We start from the raw sequence: 21920 nt of genomic DNA, 5'->3' as shown, positions 1-21920 counted from the left end.
GCAGCCTTTTCTGACCTTAAGGTCTATGGTGTTCATTATTTCTCATCTCAGTTTGCTCCTTTCCTGTTTCATTTCCTCTGTAACTTCTCCCCTTTTCTTTGGAATGTCTTTCCTCTAGCTTTCTTGCTCTTTGGGCTCCTATTCCATAGCTTCCCTACATTCAGTGACTTCTTCCCAGTCATCAGTTTGTTCCTGCCTGAAGTTTTAATCTAGTCAAACTGAGAACATCCCCTTCCCTAATGCAGGAGAGATTGCAAATTGCTTAGTGCTTGAGTAGCTGGCTGGTGCTATTGTATCAGTTCAGCCAATCATTGTAAAAGACTCTGTTACAACAGGCAATAATATATGTGATGAGTAGAAACGCTATTGCATTTTGTGTTGTTAAAATATTATTTACAGTATGAAAGTTAAGAAAAATAGCAACTCAGTACAGCAGAATTTGATTTTCTATATCAGGAATGGGCAATGGAAGCCCTTCACATGTTTTTTGGCCTTCAACTCCCATCAGCTCAAAACTCACATAAACCAGTGGTGTGAAACTGTGGGCGTTATTCCAAAAACGTCTCAAAGGTCATAGCTCCTGAGCCCTTGTCTATACCTTTCTACTGTTTCATGTTAGGAGTTTTGGATTATACCTTTATATTTCAACCAGAGCATCCTCTATAGGGCATCTTCCTCTTCCTGGGCCCATCAGTGGACTGTATTCCAAGGTTTGCTGGTTGGCTGGATTTAGCTGAGAGGTGTAGTTATGGGAGTGGGAGCAACAACATGAGAGCATTGCTCCACAAAAAAGAAATCTGATTTCCCAATGAAATTTTTCATCAGTTCCCAAATTTCTAGCATTGTGGTAACTTAAAATTTACGTTGAGCATTTAGAAATAGTGTGTGGTTATCCAAAGAAAAGGGAGCAGGCAACATTATTGGGAATGTGAACACAACAAATACAAGAGTTCTGAGTGTGAGTGATATTCAGAGTCTCACTAATGTTAGAAATTTGGAGATCATGAGGAAAAGTCATGAGGGGCAGAATTCTTATTTGGAGGAGCAATGCCCTCTTGCCCTGGCAAATAGCTACACCCCTGGCTCATCTGTACTTTTAATTCCCCACATAATGCTTAACAATAATGTTAGGTTAGGAATGAAGGGCCTGAACAGACAGGCCAAAATAAAGCTGTTTTGGGTCACTTTGGAGGTATGCTGTTTAAATGACACACACATCTTAAGAGGCCAGAAGCTGCACCAAAGCTGCGCTCTGGTTCTTAGGCCTGGAGAGTGGCTTTGGCATGGCTTCCAGCCTCTTCAGATGCATGCAGCATTTAAACAGCATACCTCCAAAGTGACCTCAATCAGCTTTATTTTGGCTTGTCTGTTCGGGCCTATAATGGAACATTAAGGATGGCTTGGTTCAGCCATGTGATGCCACTAGGAACAATGGCTGAGGTGGGAAGCATGGGCAGTGGAAGTCTTGGCAGGTACCGGCAGTGGCTCTAGCATGGTACAGTAAGGGGGGGAAATTGCTTGAATTGAAGCTCTTCTTATGTATTCAGTGTGTCTGTTGATTTATGAAATCCTGAGCCCAACCAGTTTCCCTTTGAGGTTTGGCAGATCTGGAGCCCAGTTGCTCCACACCAGGACTCATACACACACCAGTACCAAAAAAAGATTAATCTGGAAGTGACCTGAAATTGCTCACCAGTGCTTCTTGAGCCCTGTCTGCACAGGCTAAATAAAATGGCCTCCCCTGTCCTCTCGATTGAGAGACCGGACAATTCACGGCCCAAACCCCAGTTCTGGTGTGAACAGTCCAAACATTGTCTGGCCCATTCTGCATCAGAACCAGAGTATACCTCTCTTAAAACATATCAAAGTACCTCCCAGTTTCCTCCAGATCTTCCCGGAAGATCTGGAACCCTCCTTTCTGGCCCCAAGTAACTGTTTGAAATGCCGCCTATTGTGCCACCCAGCATGTCTTCTGCTACCACAGGTCAGTCACTCTGAGGTCAGAAAGATGTGCCCAGCAGTGTGATTATAGCTGGGCACCTTGTTCTAACCTCAGGGCGAAGTGACATGATGTGGCGGTGTACATGCCAGGCAGCACAGCGGGACAAGCATGCAAATAGCCACTTGATGTTGGGTTGGAGGGCTGAGGGGGAGATTGGGGCAGCTCTGGGGTCAGGATATTCTGGTCTGTCCCCAAGTATCCTGACCAGTGTAGACAGGATATTGGAATGTGGTTTTGGTTCTTAAAAACTGGAGTGTTGGGTTTTTTAAAAATGATTTTTTTTTCTTTTTGGGATAGTAGTAGAGAGATTTCTGGGGGCTTCAAATGCAGGTGGAGGAACCACATCCAGCACATGAATTGTGTGTTGTCCACCTTTGCCACAGAATAACAGCAGCATCTCTAACCTTAAGTCTTTCATCCTCATAATACTGTTCGCTAATATCACACTTCACTTCTGCGAGATAAAATATTGATAGTAAATAGAGGAGGACTGGTGTTACATAGGTGACATTTACAGATGAGCAGCTGTGACTAAAGTACAGAATATTAGTTTATGGTTGGTCTTACATGTATGTGTTGATTTTATTTCTCTACTGAGGAAGAGCTAAATCTTTATGGCCATTTTATGAAACCAAACTTTAAACCATAAGATCCCAAAGCATAGTAAAATATAATGGAAAATTAAACATTTAAAACAAACTAAACAAGTGTAAAAAGGAAAGTGTGAGTAGCTGTAACTAAGCCATTTCTGTTCAGAAACAGGATTGCACTTGGTATATCAGTCGAAAGTTGATAAAAGGTATCTATACCACTGAGACCATCTGTGTCCCCAATGGCAATGCTGGATCCAAGATCTTATGCAGTTTTATTTGAACTGAAATTGTGTATTATGAAATATATTTAGTTTTTCAGATATCCTATAGAGAATGAACAATCAAGCTGGTTTTATTGATACTATTTTTTGTTAGGAAATCTGAAGGTTAAATGTATGTGTTTTTTTAAAGTATTGTACCTTTTTTTCTTCTTACTGCCTAATTTAATTGTGCGTGGCTGCCAGCTTTGTTACTAACAATAAGAAAAATGATAACATGGGTATGAAACATCTGCTGTACACAGGGAGATAGCTTATGCTGCTAGCATCTGGGTAAATTTTGAAAAGAATAGATTTAAAGCCCGATGTGGGAAGGAAAGTGTGTGTGCTCTAATATATAATAAATTACTGTTTTTATGTTTAAGAATAAATATTAAAATTGTTATTAAAATAAGAAAGTTCAATGGGACTTATCTCCCAGGTAAATTTATATAAGCCTCAATCTCCCCTTTCTCACAAAACATGCTGGTGTGGGGTAAAACAACCTTCCATGACACTTTCTTCCCATGGAAAGGCACATTTGGATTTACCAAATTATCTCCTTGTGTTAAGAAAATTTCTAATAAAGCTGAGTTCCTCTGACCTGTCACTCATAGTAGTAGATTTAATATGATACTATATGGGAAGTGTTTTCTCTTTGTATCTTTTTCTGTCTGTCTGTACTTTGTTAAGTACTTGTATTATATTGATATAATCAATCACTATCTCAGGGGGGAAAGTACTTAAAATGAGTTTGTAAAACCTGAAGAATTGAGAAAGCAAGGATCATATTCTAGTGAAAGCTCTTCAATATAGATAGTTGCCTGTTCTTGTAGATTCATTGATAATCTTATGGTATTTGCTGTTTCTCTTACACCTCAGCCGCTGGAGTCGTGTTACTAGGTGAGAAGCCTAGTTTGCAATTTTTGTTAAATCAATTTCTATAGTAAGTTCACATCTTGAAGTGGTGAAGTAACACAAACAGAATTCTAAATCTGGAAGAACTGTGATTGCAATGCTGCTCATAATGGTGGTCCATGCCCCATTGGTCTAGAGACTGTTTCCAGGAAAGAAATGAACAGTTGTACCCAATGGGAACAAAAATAGTCCTGGTCTCTGACTCATTGGGTGGGGGGGATTGCCAGTTCCCGACATCTGATAATCTGAGAAGCACTGCCATAGAGGATCAGAAGCCACACAGAATTCATTATATACTCCTCACATCTTCTATTTTGAACAACAAAGGTAGCCTAATTTCCCTTCTGCACACCTAAATCAAGAGCTAAAATTGCAGTTATGGCTTGATTTATAATGCATTTGCCTATATTGTGTGCTGTTCTGAACAGCACCTTGTTTAAATGAAATACAGGTTTAAAACTGCAGCAGGCCTCCAATTACTACTCTAAGCAGAGTTATCAGAGAGTTAAGTTAGCAGCCTGGTGAAGGTGTAGCCTGCAGAGGCAAAGAAGAGGCCCCTACCTATACCCTGGCGAAGGTGTAGCCTACAGGCTGCATGTAGTCCCAGCACCCTTTATTGTGCCTCCCAGGCTTGCCCAGCCTCTTCCCAGTCCTCCACATATCACAGTTTTAGATTGGCTAAAAGATGCCTAAAAAGGGAAACTCACTACTCCTGGATTAGCTTGAAATACCTTCTCAGTCATCCTGAAAAATTTGGAAATCATAATCAGAAGTCATTTATGACTGTGATTTAAATGGGATAGTGCAGTCTGCTGTAGGTGCATAGAGGCAAAGAAGAGGCCCCTACCTATGCCACAGTTACCCAACTTTGCCTTAAAGAACCTCTATCCTCAAACCTTGTACTCCAATTATACCCTGTCTTTTCAGATTGCATTTGTGCCTCCGAGCAAAGAGTTGCATGGGAGTCTGTGCTGTCTTACAGTTGATGCATGAATTCTGTCAACATTGGATTGCTTGTTCAGTAGGCCTAGGCCAGAGCAGGAATCCAGAGTACTGTAGTTCCTACCTGGGAGTCCCTGCTCTTCCTCTTGAGTGGTGCTGTTATGGGTTCTGGAGCATGTAGCTTTACTTTGGGTTCTGTGTTTGATTTACTTCTTAAGATAGAGAGCGAGGCACAAAAATGTGAAATGTTTTATATCTTTGCCTATATGAGGTAACAATCATGATTCAATAGAGATCATATATTTTATGATAACTAATGAAGATTTATTAGAATGACAATGGCAGCCATAATTGTAAAAACAAGAGAGGTTGGTGATCTAGACATTCTAACTGTTGCTGAAACCCCCAAGCAGATAAGAGAGTTCAAACTTTCAGATTTCATAGTCTACTGTACTGCATCCTTATCAATCCAAAATGTATGACAGCCATCCAAATATCTCTTCACAGCCCCTTCAAAAACAGCAGTAGAAGAGATGGGTAAAATTCCTTCTGAACAAATCTTGCCAAGATAACTCCATGATAGGTTCACTATAGGATCATCATAAGCTGGAAACGAGTTGAAGGCACCCAAAAATAATTACAAACTTTGGTTAACCAGCTGATTTTTTCCCCTTATCAGATCAGTAAAGCTAAATGCTTTCATTACTTCCTGCCATTTTTGTTTTCTTTTGTTAGGATCTAAAGGACGAAAAGAAAAAGGCTAAGATGGCTGCTGCTAGGACTATTCTTGAGAAATGTACCATGATGCTTCTCACCGCTTCCAAGGTAACTGGTTTCTCTGTTTGGCAGAGGTTGCTCTCTGAAGCCTCTTTACTCTTGCAGCATATGAAGAAATTGACTGAAGCAATGAGACAACACATAGGGAAGCTGGAGGGCTTTCTAAAGGACTGTGATAGAAATTGTGGCAAACACTGTGGTTGACTAATTGACAAGACTGAGAATCAGCCTTTGCTATTTTGTTTATGGAAGAGTATACCACAGTGGGTTTGGTTTCAGGACCACCTGTAGATATCAAAATCTGGGGATGTTTAAGTCCTATTAAATACAATGTCATAGCAAAATTGTGTCCCTTATATAAAATGGCAAAATCAAGGCTTACTTTTTGGAATTTATATATTTTCTAAATATTCTCAAGCCGTGGATGCTTGAATCTGTGGATATGGAGGACCAACTGTATATAAGGATTAATCTCAGGAGACTGCACAGAGATATCTGGGTAATGTTTTTTAAAAAATTATTTTCAAGACCTGTTTAAGGCATCCTGACTGTGAATCTGCACGCATAAACAAAGGAGCTGTGTTCCACAGAATGAGACTAGCTTTGGAGCAGGTGATAGAGATTGTAACAGACTCTCGACCCAGTGGAGAGAACGAACCAGGACCATTGAGCATCTATTCTGGCATCAAGGAATTTAAGGTGAGGGATTTTGTTTAGGTCTTGAGAGAATATTCATTCATTCATTCATTCATTTTATTTCATTTATATGCTGTCTTTCTCTTGGAAAGGGACACAAGGAGGCTCAATAATTAAACCGTAAATGTTTTAAAACATCATAATTCTGATATTTTAGTTATTTACATCCCTTTCTCCTTGTTTCAGAAATACAAATTAAATACACTATGTTGTTTTGTAGCCAGTGTGGTATAATGATTCGGGCATTGGACTAGGACACTTGGAGACCAGGGTTCGAATTTGAGTAACTTGGGACAAGTCACACTCTTTCAGTGCCTTAGAGTCACCACAAGTCTGAAACAACTTGTAGGCACACAACAACAACAAAAAGGTTGTTTTGCATGTGAGTGATTCAAGTATCCATCAGCAAAGGCTTTGGGCATCCAAAATCAGCACCTTGGATCCCTCTAAATTGTTAATACAGGGCTCAGAGAAAGGAAATTGTGTAAACTAATTTGAAGATATTTGGTGGGGGATAATTCCCCTCAAGGTTCATTAAGAAAAGGTTCTATGCTCTATCTTAAAGGAAACTTGGTAAGAAGATATATAGCTATGTAGATATATATAATCATTTAAAGAATTTTGCACACATTAACTTCATAACCTTTACAGCAGCTTTGTAAAGTTGAATCAATATTGTTAATACCACATTACAGGTTGGAGACTGAATGATTTATCAGAAGTGAGATCTGAACTGGGGTTTTCCTGATTCAAAGCTCAGCTACTAAGCTACAGTGCTGTACTAGCCCTGATATATTAGGCTTTTCTACTTTTTGGCTTATGGTCCATCCGTCTCCCCCCCCCCCTCTTTTTCAGAATAAAGTGGAAGGTTTGCGGGAGAATCTTTATCTTCTGTCAAAGGAGAACCTTCGGGCAATGTTGCGTGTTGTCCTTGAACACACAGAAGATTTTACTGATTCTGCTTACACTACCCATGAGAACAGGGAACGCATCTTGGAGCTGTCCAAGCAAGCAAAGATGGAACTGGAGCAGTTGGTGTCAGCATGGATGTATGCTGTAAGATTAATCTTTTCTCTAATATTTCTAATTGGTTCATCTCTTCTTACAAAGAAATACACTTCAGTATCAGTTTACATGGAACATAAAAGGCATGTTCAAAAGTCATAACAAGAATTCTGGTTTGTCAAGGATAATGCAACGTACTAGTCATTCTTGTCAGTTGTTTCCACTTACAGCAGGAGCAGCTAACCAAAAACTGTTTATCTGTTTAGGATTTATATCATAACTTTCTGCCAAAGGTGATACTGAACGCAGTTACTGCAGACCTTCTGTCTGTGGCTTACCTAGCATTACATCAAAACCCAGTAAGACTAGATAGTGTGGAAAATACATTTCTCCAGGAAAGTTAGTTAAAAACTGGTATTATGTTACCTTTATAATGGCAAAATCAAGGTTTGCTTTTTGGAATATTAAAAAAAGTTCAATACATGAATAGTTGAATATGTGAATAAAGAATCCATGGATACTGAGGGTTGATAGTACTACATTTTGACCTCTGGAGGACACATGCATCCCATAGGCTGCGCTTTGCTCACCCAGCTCTAAAATTATACTAAAAGATATTGAAAAAAGGGCTGTGCTCCTGCATCATGGAGACACGTAATAAAAGCTTCCCATACAGAAATGCACAGCATGCCCCCTTTCAGATCTTCTAGGATTCACATTTTAGCTGCTTCAGCACTTATTACATGACCATTTATTGGCTGATACAGAGCAGGAAAGATGCAAGTGGGACCTGTTTATGTCCCTATAGCCAGACACAAAACAATGAGATCATTAACTAATACTACAACCACTACTGCTATTACTGCTACTCATTCTCATTCTTAAAAATTTGGTTGGACAACTGAATTGCCTGAAATAATGTATGGTCGGGGGCGGGATTGTTTCCTTTCAGCAAAGTCAGAAAAAAAAGGATGTCACAGAAGACCTGGAAGTAGCCATATTAAAAATGTGTCAGTGCATGAACGAACTTCACAGAGAAGTAAGTATAATTCACTACAATCTATAGTACATTTTGACTCTTCTTATGTAATTTCTGTAGAATAAATAGTTGGCTCATTAGAGATTTGACCATGTAATAATAGTTTCAGCTAACTGAACATGCCACTCAAGCCTTTTTTCAGAAGAGGTTATTATGAAATAATTACCTGAATGGAAGCCCTGGGTATGACATGCATGCAAGAACACAAGTTGTTAAATTTGGTTGCAGAATTTGGCTCACTGTGGCTCATATTAATTATGAATGTCCAATGCTTTTATTTATACATTTTGTGGCCCATTAAGTGTTCTGTGATCAGCTACTGTTGTGTATTATAAAATCTAAAAAGAGCGCATACTTGGAGCCACTTTGAGCTTACCTAAAAAGGAGAGCAAGAAACGAATGGAAAATATCTGCTTACAGTTAAATGCCATCATTTTGTCCCATGAGGAGTTGGGAAAGAGTGGCAGTGTTAGGTAATGAAGAAAGAAACATAGGAAGTTGCACTGTAGCTTTTTGAAACTTATTTTTTGGACTGCAACTCCTAGAATTCCCCAGCCTTGCATGTGGATTCATAAAAGCTAGTAGCTCACCATTATGTAAATTTATCCACCCATATGCGATTACTGATCATTTGCAGATTAAAGAGAAATCCAACAGGAGTCTTTGTATATATTCTCTACCTAGGAGCATTTGTGCTCCACAGACTACCCAGTGTAATAACCTCTTATTGTTTTTCCCAATACCAAAGCTCCACAGTGTAGCAACATCTGTCGCAGCAGACCTGATAAAATATCACTCAGATCACCTTGTTTTGAAAGCACTGAAAATCTGTGGAGCGGAAGGAAACATAGAAGCTGTTGCGGAACATAGCTGTAAGCTGTCTGAACAGAAAGAACAGTTGATAGAGGTAGGTTCATGCCATATTCATTTATTTATTGGAAAAAGAAGGGTTCCAAAATGTTTAAATATCAGAACTTCAAGCCACCTGCCTATTTTGAGGAGTATGCATGTGCTTTCAAGTGACCTGTCAACTTACGTTGACCCCATTAATTTCATAATTTCTTTTTTCTTAGGCAAGGAATACTCAGAGGTGGTTAGCCATAACCTTCCTTTAAAATATAGCCTATAACAACTGCTATTCCTTGCTGGGGTCTCATTCAACTATTAACCTAACGCTGCTTAGGCCTCCGGGATTAGATTGGTTCTGGAGCCTTCAAATTACTACTATTTTGAGGTGTACACTTAAGAAAATTCATACCATCTTTTCCTTCCTAGACTTTTAACTATTCCCTTTCTAGACTTTTAACAGTATAACTGTTACGTTATACAGTATTGGGGTTCTGAAGTATGCCTTGGGATATGCTGGGCTTTGGCTGTCTGCTTCTATTTGGATGGGAAGAACAAGGGTGGACTGCAGCTTATGCTCATAGGGTAAGGCTTGGTAACTAGATGCCTTTCTGACACCTCTGTTGCTGACCTATTGGATCTATTAAAATCAGCCTTGTTAGCAGGCCTCTTTTGGCATAATGGGAGTTGAGGTGCTATACCATTGTTCCAAATTCATTCTGTAGTCATACTAATTGCTGTCTTTAATGCATCTTCTTTACTAGAATTAAAAACATCATTTTTACTATGGAAATAGTTCTGCCAAACCTTTGATACTATTGATTTCAAATACAGTCGTCCCTCCTGATTCTTGAACTTGAAGTCTGTGGTCTCGCCAGTTCATGGTTGGCAAGCGGGGAGGGACAAAATGGTGTGTGTGTGTGTTTGAGGCGTTTGCACAGTGGCACACATAGGAGCACACTGCCATTGAAACCAGTGGTGACTCCAATATTGATGTTTTTCCGGATTTGCGGGAAGGGGGGTCTGGCACGGATCCCCCACAAATCAGGAGGGACAACTGTATAACATCACAAAGTCTAGTGACATCTGAAAGACTGAACAAGTCTTATTTAACTAAATTTTACATTCAGGTAATGGAATATTTTTTAATCCTTACAATGCCAACAATGCCTTGTTTTTTCCATGACAGACTAAGCCATGTAATGGGGTCAAAATTCATTTCAAAGAAGAGAGTTAAGCATGCTCATGGACCAAACTAGAAAGAGATCTCCATTAAAACAGCAAGAAGAGAAGTGATATTTGGGGAAGGACGCTCTGAACGCTTTGTCTGGCAACCTTTAGTTTTTTTACCCTTACTCTTTTCCATAGCCTTATTATGGTGTCTGAAAAAGAAAGATCTGAGGGATGGGAGTAAAGGAGGAAAATGATGAGCAGAGAAAGAGTTAAGCTGCCTCTGCACCCAGCTTTTTAGGTGTTCAGTGAAGCTGAAGTCTTATCCTGGATTTTCTAAATTCTGAAACTTTTCATTTACCATCCATAATATACTGTTAGGTTGCATTCCTTACGAGGTCCATAATTGGTAGTTGGGCTTTTTTTTTTTTTTTTGTTCCCCTCCTAGATATGTCATTTATTGAGGCACGTTTCTGGAACAGAGCCACTTGAAATTACTTGTCTACATGCAGAAGACACTTTTCATGTGACTGGGCCTCAGGTATGTGTACTTTCTAACTTCCTGGTGAAGAAGAAAAATGTTCTCATTGTATATTTGTGCGAATGGTATCTCCTTTGAATATATGATCCCTGAAACTAACGAAGCTATGAGAAGGCATAAATACTTCAGAGAAAGAAAGAAAAATGAAGGAAGGAAGGTGTAAGTAAATAGCTAACTTCTATGACCTTCTAGAGAGCTCCAGAAGGAGTCCTTAATCAAATTATTACTAAAATCAGAATGAAGCACTCCAGCCTAGCTAGTAAGATGTAGTTACCAAAGCTCTCGCCTATGTTGATTGTAATATAGGCTTTCACTGATTGATGGCTTTTCCTTTAACAAAATGTATCAAAATGCTGGCAGATATATCAAAAGATAACAATGCAAAAAGCATAACAGGCTTTGGAGTAATAATAGTGTTATGTTTTTGGGAATCTTATGTTAGAGACCCTTTTCTTCTGAAATATCTCAGTAGTAATACTGCTTTAGGATAAAGTTATGGGATTGTTTTGGTAACTAGTACTGCATGGCAACAGTACAGTTCAGGTGGAAAAACATTTAGAGGTATCTAAATTAGTTCTAATTTTTGAAATCTAATGGGAATTACATTGTTTATGCTTCAAAATATAACTAAAGTGAGTTTTCTCACTTCACTCATTTTAACAAAGCCATTTGTGCAGAATAAATTTGCTCAGAATACTCCCAGTGAAATCCCTTAATGTTTGTAAGGCTTTGCTGAGTAAATGCTATGCTAGCTAGCTCTATTTTTTTAAAAAAAATAAAATACAAATGAAAGACTGTTTGTTCTTTGCCTCTGGGGATGGATGTTGATTAGCAATTTTATGTTACAAGGCAAGATCTGCTTTGTTTCCTTCAGATAATTTCTGCTGCAGAAACCCTGACACTGCATCCTTCTAGTAAGATTGCAAAAGAAAATCTCGATGTGTTCTGTGAGGCTTGGGAATCCCAGCTGAGTGATATGTCCCTGCTCTTAAGAGAAATCAGTGACGTGTTTGAAGGAAGACGAGGTGAGAGGGCTGTTCTGAGATACAGACAACCTACTGTACTTAAATACAAGCTACCATTTTACAGCACACGCATTTTCTGAGTGCTATAGTTATAATGTAAACTGTAGACTTCACAAAATCTGTAATGACAACCTGGAGCTACTTTGTACAGTTTGGCAGGTACCCAGGTGTCTGCTGCACTAAAATGTATAAACAAGTTTGTAGGGCAGGCATCAAGCTCCAAAAACAAGGAATATGATGTATGTCCTTGGAGTTATGTTTAAACTAAGAATATCAACCTGCAGACCTCTGCTTAATTTCAAAAGCCATTTCTGCAAAGGATCAGTTCAGGTCTCTGAAAAAGTAACTGGTTTCTTCTCTAGCAGCCTGCTAAGTGGGGAGGAAATGAGGGAAAGAAAGAGACAAAGTCATGGCAGAGAGAGAGAGAAGAGAGATGAATGTGCCTGCATTTGACTCTTTGGCTGTATCCAAGGGCTCCACCAACAAGTGGCCTGCAGCTCCCCCCCATGCAACAGATCAGCTCTGAGGGAGGGCTGTCCTCAGCATTAATAAGGTTGCCCACCCTGGGTTACAGAGGCATGCAGGTATCCATTACAGTTATTAGCCCAGCAAACATTGGTGTACTGTGATGCCACATGAAGTGCAAAGCAGTTCTTAAGTGTTTAGATAATAATTCTGAATCCATCTAGTATTTTGTTTTGCAAAGAAATTATGAGTATCATGCTGAGGCTGAGCCTGTTGTAACTTTAATTTTACTGAGCCCCCCCCCCCCTGTGAAAAGGGCGTGAATCTAAAAAAAAGACTTTGTTTTTGCCTAATTATGCCCATAGTTAATGCTTGTAGAGAAGTGGTTTTCAAGCCTTGAACACCTCAAGGAGTCTTTTCTACTTTGATTTGACAATATAGGAACCTCTCTTTGACAGTACTGGAATTCCTGCATTTTGCTACAGGATAGTTAGATGTGATGGGAAAGTTCATGCCTATCAGCTGGTGAAGGAAAAGCTTTGAGGACAGCTTGTCCAACATGGGGGAGTCCTGATAGACTTCTAAAGAGCTCTAGGACATTGTGATGTGAAAGCCACTATTCTAGAGGAATAGAGTTTTTTACACAATGAAGTAATTGTGTAGACCTTGCTTTTTGTGGTGGTGCAGCAATAAATTAACTTCAAAGAATAACTAGTAACACAAAGCAGTTGAAACATTTTTTGTGAGGGAGTTATAAAGAAGCCTTCTTTCAGTCTGACCAGAACTGTCCAATGTTCTTGTAAAAAGAAACACCCTTTATTTCTGTACTATCTGCTTTCATTCTGCTCACTTCACAATGTAGTGAATGTAGCTATTTGATTTTTAAACTGCTCTCCTTTCTGCTTGGATGGGATCTCTCTGATGACTCTACACAACTTTTGGCCTATTTTCTGTGGTTGGTAAGTCACCTGGTATTTGTGTAGCATGTAGAAAAGAAACTGTAAAAGTGCCAATTTGTCTCTCAATGTCCTTGCCTAAGGCACTGTAGTGTTATTTGTCAAGAGACCTCATTTATAAGCATAATTTGATTTTCTGGAGAAGGGTTTCTCTTTGGCTTTTTAGTTTTTATGGAGGAAACTCTCTCATTGGATTGTGCCATTCTTCATGTTATAGAAATGTAATGTTTGATGTATTTATTCAGTTGTGTCTTTTATTGAAAACAATCACTCAGGGCAAAAAAGGAAGTTGGGTTTGACAAAATCAGACATAGAAAAGTAGCTTTGACTCAGTAAAGCCACTGCAATGTGCCAAAAGGGAAGGCTGCATTTGTCTTGGTGTGCTCCCAATTCATAATCTATTGCCATTTAAGAGGACCTGGAACTACTGTATGCTAATTATTTTGGACTTCTATACTTGTGCGACCCCAGGGCATGCTTAAAAGAATATAGCCCAAGGCCAAACTGCAATCTGAGGTCTTTCTCTTTCATGGGTATTGTTCAGACAGGTTGTAGATAGAGGTAATGCTTTACCAAAGATAAAGCAGATTTGGAAGAGAAAATATTCCTCTCTCCGCCTCATGAAACTCTGCTGTGCCATTTTTCCCTAGAGTGATTGCTAACTAGCTTGTGTCTGTGGTCCAATTCACTCACATACAATCCCTAGACACTCTTGCAATCCCCCTTTTCCAGAACAATGGTAAACATACAGGAGGCACTTTTAAAAAGGAATAGGACAAAACAGATAGATGTGCCAGAATTTGATCTAATGATATGCATCTCTTCTATATTATCCTATAGGAGCAGCAGAGTAGAGATTTTGTGCTCTTAAGAGATGTATAGAAAAGTTTCAGCTACAATTTCTTTGCAGTGCTGCTGCTGTAGCATTAAGTGGCATCTAGCAAATGTCTCCTTTTTACATACAACTATTAAAGGCACAGAAGCTGTGCTTCCATAATGGATATCTGTAGCATCCTTAGCAGAGTGATTAACCCAGATCTGGTTGAAGGAGAGTTTTATTTCCTGCCAGATGTTTGGTTTTAAATAACTGGATGTTATCTAGCCTTGCTGCAGTACTACAATTGAAGGCCAGCCATTTGTCATTATATTATTATTATTATTATTATTATTATTATTATTATTATTATTATTATTATCATCATCATCCTTTATTTATAAAGCGCTGTAAATTTACACAGCGCTGTACATACAATCTTTTTAATTATACATTCTATGGCTGTAAAAATGGAAGAAATTCTGTCTTTCCTACTTAAATCTATATCTTTTTCTGTTTCTTCTGGTGCAGACTCTTCATCTAATTTATATATTTAAGATAAAAATTAGATGCAAATGGTAAAGTAGGTTTGAAAAACATGAATAAGTGCTCATTGGAAATAGCATAAAGAAAGTGTGTTTCTATCTTACCTGTGCTTTCCCCCCTTTTTGGTATTGCTGAATTATCTTTAAAAAGCACAACTAGCACATTTGACAAGGAGTTTCTCCTTTCTCTTCTTGGGGCCTTATTTCTGTTTTATGGGCCTAAGACTGAAGTTCTGAAAAAGCTGAAGCAACATTAACACAAAAGGGACTGATTGTGATTTGTGTCTTTAGGCAAAAGAAACTATTTCCAACTCACAGAAACAAATGTCCATGGACAAATACAGTCCTCTCTCCTTTCTCGTGGTTTTGGAAACCATGTCCCTTGCTTATATGTGAGGGACGAATGGAGGGGTAAATAATGGGCTGTGTGTCCGAGGTGCGCGCATGTGCATTCCCACAGCCGTGTGGCTATTCAAGAATAAAGTAAATCCTGTTAATTCTAGAGGGACATCTAGATCAAGACCCAGAGTATGAGAAGTAGCTGGATTTTTTTAAAGAAGAACTGTGATGTGCCACCATATATCACTATGAGCATGGGATATACTCATTGCATTGCTGTGGCAAATGCAATTTCTATATAAACCATGAGGTAGGCCTAGCCATTTAATTTATCATAGCTGAGATACACATTGACCCAGAAGAAGACAGTAGAATCAGATTTCTCTAAATTTCTTTTAAATTGGAATTTAAACCCAAAGCACACCTCTCCATTTTAGGAGCTACGCCTAAATGACCTTAAACCTTGTTGGTAAAATGGTGTTGCACTTTAAATTATATTGTATAACATTATCAATGAAATGTTTTCTATGTATTCTATGTAAAGTTAGGAAATGTATATATACTATGCAGCTAAAATCTGTTGACCTTTTGTGCATTTGAAATGATCTAAATGTAACCCTTAAAGATAAAGTGGGAGGGAGCAGCCTTCTAAAATAATTGGTTACAGTTTGAAAGTTTATATCAGAATAAACTGATTATTTGGCATTCAATGAAGAATTCAGTGCAAAACTAGAATCATGAGGAGATATATGCCATTATCCAGCTCTCCCCTATTCTTTTATTTATGGGCTAGTCCTCACCTTTTAATTTACAAACATTATATTTTTACAGTAATGTATTTTTTTTAAATGCCACTTTACAAATTTTGAGCTTGATATTTGGAATGTGGATGGGAAAGGTATGTTTTTAATATTTCTGGGGCAAACATTCTGTGATTTTGATGGGGGTTAAAGAATGAAGAGCAACCCAAATGTGCTGGACACTTTCTAATAAATGAAGTGTATTTTTACAATGAACAGTTTGGCTCAACTTTAATTTGTGTTCTCTTTACTTTATGGGAGAAGCAGAAGTGCAGTTTGTATTATTTCAGCACTGACTCAGCATCCCCCCCCCCAAAAAAAATGTTCTCAGCCGCCTCCAGTCTCATCCAGTTCTGGTTTACTGTTCCCCTTTCCTTTTGACATATGTTCTGTCCTTTCCACAGTGCATTCAGAGTCCTTGGCTCTTTGAATTTAAGAGTCAATGAACGGAATATGGAGTTTCTTTAGTGGCATTGCTGTTGCATATTTTTTGCTGCTGTACTTGTCTGCCAATTACCAGAGGCAGAAGACTGAACTGGAGTGATATTTGGATAAATCCAGTATGGTTGCAACTATATCATGGAATGAGCAGAGCTGTTCTGGTGATGCAGTTGTTTATTTCTGCAGAACCAAACAGGGTGATTCTCCTTGCAATCCTCTCATGCACCTTCAAAACCTATCCTGACATTTATAACATTGCATTTAGGCCTATGTTTTTAGGTGCCAACTAGCAGCAAAGCATGTCTTTCTTCCTTTTCCTTCCTCTGAACAATTTGACTAAAATCTTCTTTGTGATACTCTGAGGTCAGAATGGTTATTCTTAGAAGGTTTCTTGGTCTGTGAGACTAGGTTTGCTACTGCTATGACCAGATTTGAAAACATTTGCCAGAGAGGAGAGAGAGGTCATGTCCACACTCTGCTATCATACAGATGTCATATATACTCCCTCTTTTTTTGCTTTTGATGTAGGGAATGTGTGAGTAATTACTTGAATAAATACATAAGACTATCTGTGTGCTCAAGTGGAGGAGAATGTGCCAGTTTCTTCTTCCTACAAATGAAACCCCACTTGAAAACCAGACTGGAGCGTGTAAAGACTCTTTGATAAATATCCTTGGTATCTAAGTGAAAAAGATGCAAATATATTAGTATATTTGTATATACCAACTGTTTTTGTGTGGCTTCAAGTCATTTCTGACTTACAGCTACTCTGAGATGAACCTATCATAAAGTTTGCTTGGCAGAATTGTTCAGGGGGGGGTTTGCTCTTACATTCCTTATGAAGCTGAGAGAGTGTGATTTGTTCAAGGACACTCAGTGAGTTTCCATGACAGAGTGGGGATTTGAACTCCGGTCTCCCAGTGTGTTAGTCCAACACTTCACTATACCACGGTCCTCCCTAAAAGATAATTAATTTGCCTCTCTGAATGCAATTCTGAGTCATCTTGAGGAGATGGCATTCAGTTGTCAAACCTATAATTTTGCTGATGATACAGCAGGTTAGATCAGCCTAATAAATGTGCCCACAAATTACTGGCCTTCAGATTTTTATTTAATTTCATTTTTGCTTGTTTGGTGAGAGCATATGTTTCCATGCAGGCCATGGTGCAGGAGATGCCCATTTCTTCTGGTATTTTACCAAGGTAGTAGAAATATCTGCTTTCAGTGCCAATCCATTTAGAAGAAAGAGGGACAGACCAATTCATACTATCTCCACCTGAGCCCTGAGGGTGTATTTCTAAGATGGTTAAAGAAGAAGCAACCTTCCTTCTCCCACAGATAGCATAGAAACCAAAGTTCCTTCCTCTACCAGTACAAAGCAACTGTACTGCAGAATTAATGCACTTTGACACTACTCTAACTGCCATGGTTGAGTGCTATGGAATTCTGGGAGCTGTAGTTCTGTGAGTTATTTAGTCTTGTCAGAGTGCTCTGGTGCCACAACAAACTATAAATCCCATGATTCCGTAAGATGAAGCTATGACAGTTGTGATGTTGAACTGCATTTAATTCTTAACTGCATTAATCCAGCCTCAGTCACCTGTGTGGAGGTCCATGAATGTACCTGTGTCGAATTCTTATTCAACAAGGAGGTGAATTGATAAATAACATGTATGGGTTACACAGAACCATAGTATTGGGTGGGATCCTATCTACCCATCAAGTCCAACCCCCTGTAGAAACCCACTGCATAAGGAATCCAGAGTGTTGCCCCTCCAAGCTGTTGAAAAACCTCCAAAGGAAGAGAGTTCAGTCTTAGGATGCATCTGCACTGCAGAAATAATCCAGTTTGACACCACTTTAATTGCCATGGGTCAATGCTATGAATTCTGGGAGTTGTGGTTTGTTGTTGCCCCGTGCTTTCTAGCAGAGAAGGCTAAATATCTCACAAAACTACAATTTCCAGAATTGGATTATTTGTGCAGTGCAGATGCAGCCTTTGCTGAACAACTTTTATGCATGACATGTTTCCTGATGTTTTAATCCAAATCCAAATCATGTCCTAGTCTTGGAAGCAGCATGTGAAATATTTTGAAGCTGAATATCAACCAATCTAGCTCATCCAGAAGCCACCAGGTCCAGAACCCCCCCCCCCCCCCCCCACCCCACCACCACCAATGATGTCCATATGATCTTGGGAAATCAGGGATACACACTTCAACTGGCAACCATATACTTCTCTTTGAACTATCAGCATAGATAGCTTATCTGTAGCTTTGCATAATGTCTGAAGTAGCAAGCTTGGCCTGTTGCCAACAGAAAACCATGATCAGAAACCATGACTTGATATGAAATTACAAAGACTGATTTGTTATGGGCTCTGAATCAACAAACCATGACAGATGGCAGCTTCACCATCACTGGGGGCCATTGAACCCCAGAAGTAGTATCAGTGAGCATATGGATACAGAACAAGCAGGTAGATCTAAAACACTGTATGTTTTAGAAGGTCAAACCACAGTTTGAGATCTAAACAGTTTAGTGTGATAAGCTTTGGCATGATACCAAAATTTACCCAATGCTTCATAAAAAAAAATTGGAAAGGCAATTCCTGTGACACAATAATACTGGTGCCATCAGAAGAGTTAAGTAATTCTAAGTCCCATTGGTTCTATTAGGCTAGTATATGCTGATGTTGATTTCAGCAGAATGAGCCTTGAAAGTACTGTATGCAGTTTTGTGTTGGTTTTTTATTGTGTCATTTGAAGTGCTTCCGTACTGTCATTTCACTACTGCCATTTAAATTATTTTATTTAATGACATTCTTACAATAGAAAATATTTTGGATGAAGAGTTGAGGCTTTTAGCATCCTGGCTTGATTGAGGCTACTTCTGTATGTTCATAAATTAAACTGTATTTTAAACCAAGGATTTTTTGATTCACAGCTCATCCTCTTAATTATTGTACTAGTTCTTGTAATGTGGGCTTTCTTTCAATGTAGAAACCTCCTCCCCCCCCCCCCCCAAGCATTCAGAAATATGATTGATTGATTGATTCATTCATTCATTCATTTAAAAGCGGCTCTCAAAAAGAATAAATTAAAACCTAACAATAAGGTTTTAAAAACAATTAAAAATAATCACATTGAGACAGTATAAAAATTATTTTAAAAATACAAAATTTAAAAATAATGTGCACACCTCCATAAGAGGCCTCCCTGAGAAAAATTACACACCAAAAGCCTGCTTAAACAAAAAGGTATTTGCCTTCCTGCAAAAGGAGATTTGGAAAAGGGCCATCCTAGCCTCCTGTGGAAGGAAATTCCAGAATTTGGGAGCAGCCACTGCGAAGTCCCATGCACTCACCCTGTTAGGATGGTGGGATTGAGAGAAAGTCTTCCCTTGTGGCTCTTAAGACTCTCGCAGTTCATATAGGTTTGTATGGAAGATTTTAGAACTGCTAGTGTTGGGACAGTGGGGTTTCCATTCTACTTGTCAAGACTTCCAAGAGTTATAGATGTACCAGTAAACAATAGTAGAAATTCTTTTATATTGAAAGCAAAATGGCAGAATACAAATCCTGTGTGATCTTTGAAGAGGAATAATTGAAGGTAGGTATTTTTTTGGTAAGAAAAAGATTTTTGCACAGCCTCAAGAAATGAAACAATTTGATGGCATGTATGAAATCTACATGACTACTTTTGGTGTGTTGTTCATAGGAGAAAAGCGTGCTTACCTGTCACTACCCAGGCCAGGGGTAAGTTCTTTTTTGCAGAAATGATTGTCTTTACCTTTTCTTATGCTGAACAATTACTTTGCTGCTTTCCCATGTACCACCTTAATTACCTATATTTGTTTCAGTGACAACAGCATCATATCACTGTGCCCATGCTTAACAGAGAAACCTGTTCCCTCGCTAAATATGAAAGATGAACAAGCCTTTATGCAACATTAGTAAATGCAGCTGGCATTCTGCAAACGTTGACAAGGTGCTGGATACCTCTGGAAGGCCATTCTACCCCACCTGCAACTCAGGGAGGGGTTATGAAATACAGTCAGCCCTCCACGTTTGCGGATCTGATTATCCACGGATTTGATTAATATGTTTTCCCTAGGAATCTCTAGGTCGTCTGGTGTGAATCTATGGTCAGCTTTCACCAAAACCTGCACTAGAGGATCTACCTTTTGGTAGTTTTATTGGCATAAGCCAGCTTTAGAAGATAAAGTTTAAAGCATTTTATCCACTCTGTTGTGACATTCCACATTATTGACAGGGTCTAGCAGAGTCTTCCCGTCCTCCCCAAGTGCAGCACAGTGTGTACCAAGTCATAATTCAGTAGTTAGTAATCTTGAAAGATAGAGAAAATTGGTAGAGGGAAAGTTGACTTAAAGCTCAGTTTCATTGAGTCAGGTGACACAGGTGACTGCTGCAGAAAACTACTTCTGTTTAACACAGGCTTTACAAGAAGGTCATTGTATTAGCTCACTACCCAGCAGATCAGTTTTTCACAATGACACAACATACCTTCCTGTGTGACAGTTCTGTTCTGGGTAGCAAACTCCTAAAGACTCATGATGAAGTTGCTGGCATTGTCCATTTGACAACCATGCCTGGTAGTAGAGTATATGAATAACCTCTCTGAGGCTTTGGAGAACCACTCAAACTCAGAGAAGAGCAACCTTTTGGTAACCTCCAGACATGCTGGGCTACAGGCCACAATATCTTCCACTGTGGACAGTGCAGTGCTGGCTGAGGATGATGGGAGTTGTCATCTGACACATCTAGGGTGCCAGACTGAACAAGGTTGGAGTAGATAATACTAAGCTAGACACTGTGACATTGTGTAAGACAGCTTCACATATTTGTAACTAAAATAGTACTTAGCAAGTACTATAAGACATAGATGTCATGTACAATGAACCATCAAGAATTGCACTGCATTTGCTTTCTTCCAGTATTAATCCACTACCATATTATTTCACTGACCTCAATATAGTCTGTTTTGCCTCATTTGTGACAGTAGCTTTGGTTCACTCTGGAATTTAGATTAATAAGTATATTAGAATCAAATCTCATTCAGTAAATTTTTATTATTATTTTTGAACAGAAACATAATTCAAATTTGAAAGCCTTAAAGCCAGTCAAACTTGACAGTGAGGTAAGATACTTGTTATGTATCCACTAATACATATTTACACTAGTTATTAGCCTGTATAATACAGTGACCAAAAGGGAATAACTTTTATGTTTTTTTAGGAACAAACAAAACTTGGGAAATTAGGCATAGAAGTGCATAAACTGGCAATCTGTGTTGACTCTGAGATGGAGAAATGGGAAGACCCAGAAAATGAGATTGTACGACATGCTCAAGGCCTCTCCAGCATGGCCTATTCCATGTATTTATTTACAAGGTAATCACAAACTGGGCAGGGAAGGAGGATTATAAAGAAGAAAATAGTATGCTGAATGTCAAACATTATTTTTGTGGATTTTTTTTTTTTTTTTGTCTTTCTGTGTCCCATCCTGTCCTCATCTAAATCTGGATTTTCCCCCTCTTCATTATTTCAAAGCCTAAACTAGATAGTATGACAAATGTGTGGCTTCAACAAGAAAATGACAACTATATATTTTATTCTTGATTCCCAACAGGAATAGCAAACTTACCCCATGTTCTGTTTTCTCCATAATACTGACTTGATAATAGGACTTTGCAAAATATATAGGGGGTGCAGAATGTTAACTTGTTGC

General features: G+C 38.8%; 1 protein-coding gene across 1 annotated transcript in view; it reads left to right on the top strand.

Moving 5' to 3' along the window:
• The window catches only part of CTNNAL1 (catenin alpha like 1), a 75974-nt gene that overhangs the window by 44922 nt on the left and 9132 nt on the right, over positions 1-21920 (top strand). Inside the window, exons 6-15 of the mRNA XM_042464390.1 lie at positions 5448-5537; positions 6018-6188; positions 7041-7241; positions 8143-8229; positions 8978-9136; positions 10694-10786; positions 11661-11811; positions 19891-19928; positions 21280-21330; positions 21429-21583. Of these exons, the coding sequence (XP_042320324.1) occupies positions 5448-5537; positions 6018-6188; positions 7041-7241; positions 8143-8229; positions 8978-9136; positions 10694-10786; positions 11661-11811; positions 19891-19928; positions 21280-21330; positions 21429-21583 (1196 nt within the window). The remainder of the gene's footprint in view (positions 1-5447; positions 5538-6017; positions 6189-7040; positions 7242-8142; positions 8230-8977; positions 9137-10693; positions 10787-11660; positions 11812-19890; positions 19929-21279; positions 21331-21428; positions 21584-21920) is intronic.

This window comes from Sceloporus undulatus, chromosome 4 (genome assembly GCF_019175285.1).
Source record: "Sceloporus undulatus isolate JIND9_A2432 ecotype Alabama chromosome 4, SceUnd_v1.1, whole genome shotgun sequence".
Taxonomy (NCBI): domain Eukaryota; kingdom Metazoa; phylum Chordata; class Lepidosauria; order Squamata; family Phrynosomatidae; genus Sceloporus; species Sceloporus undulatus.
Note: the sequence above shows the minus strand (reverse complement) of the source record. Positions and strands in the feature narration are given on the sequence as shown.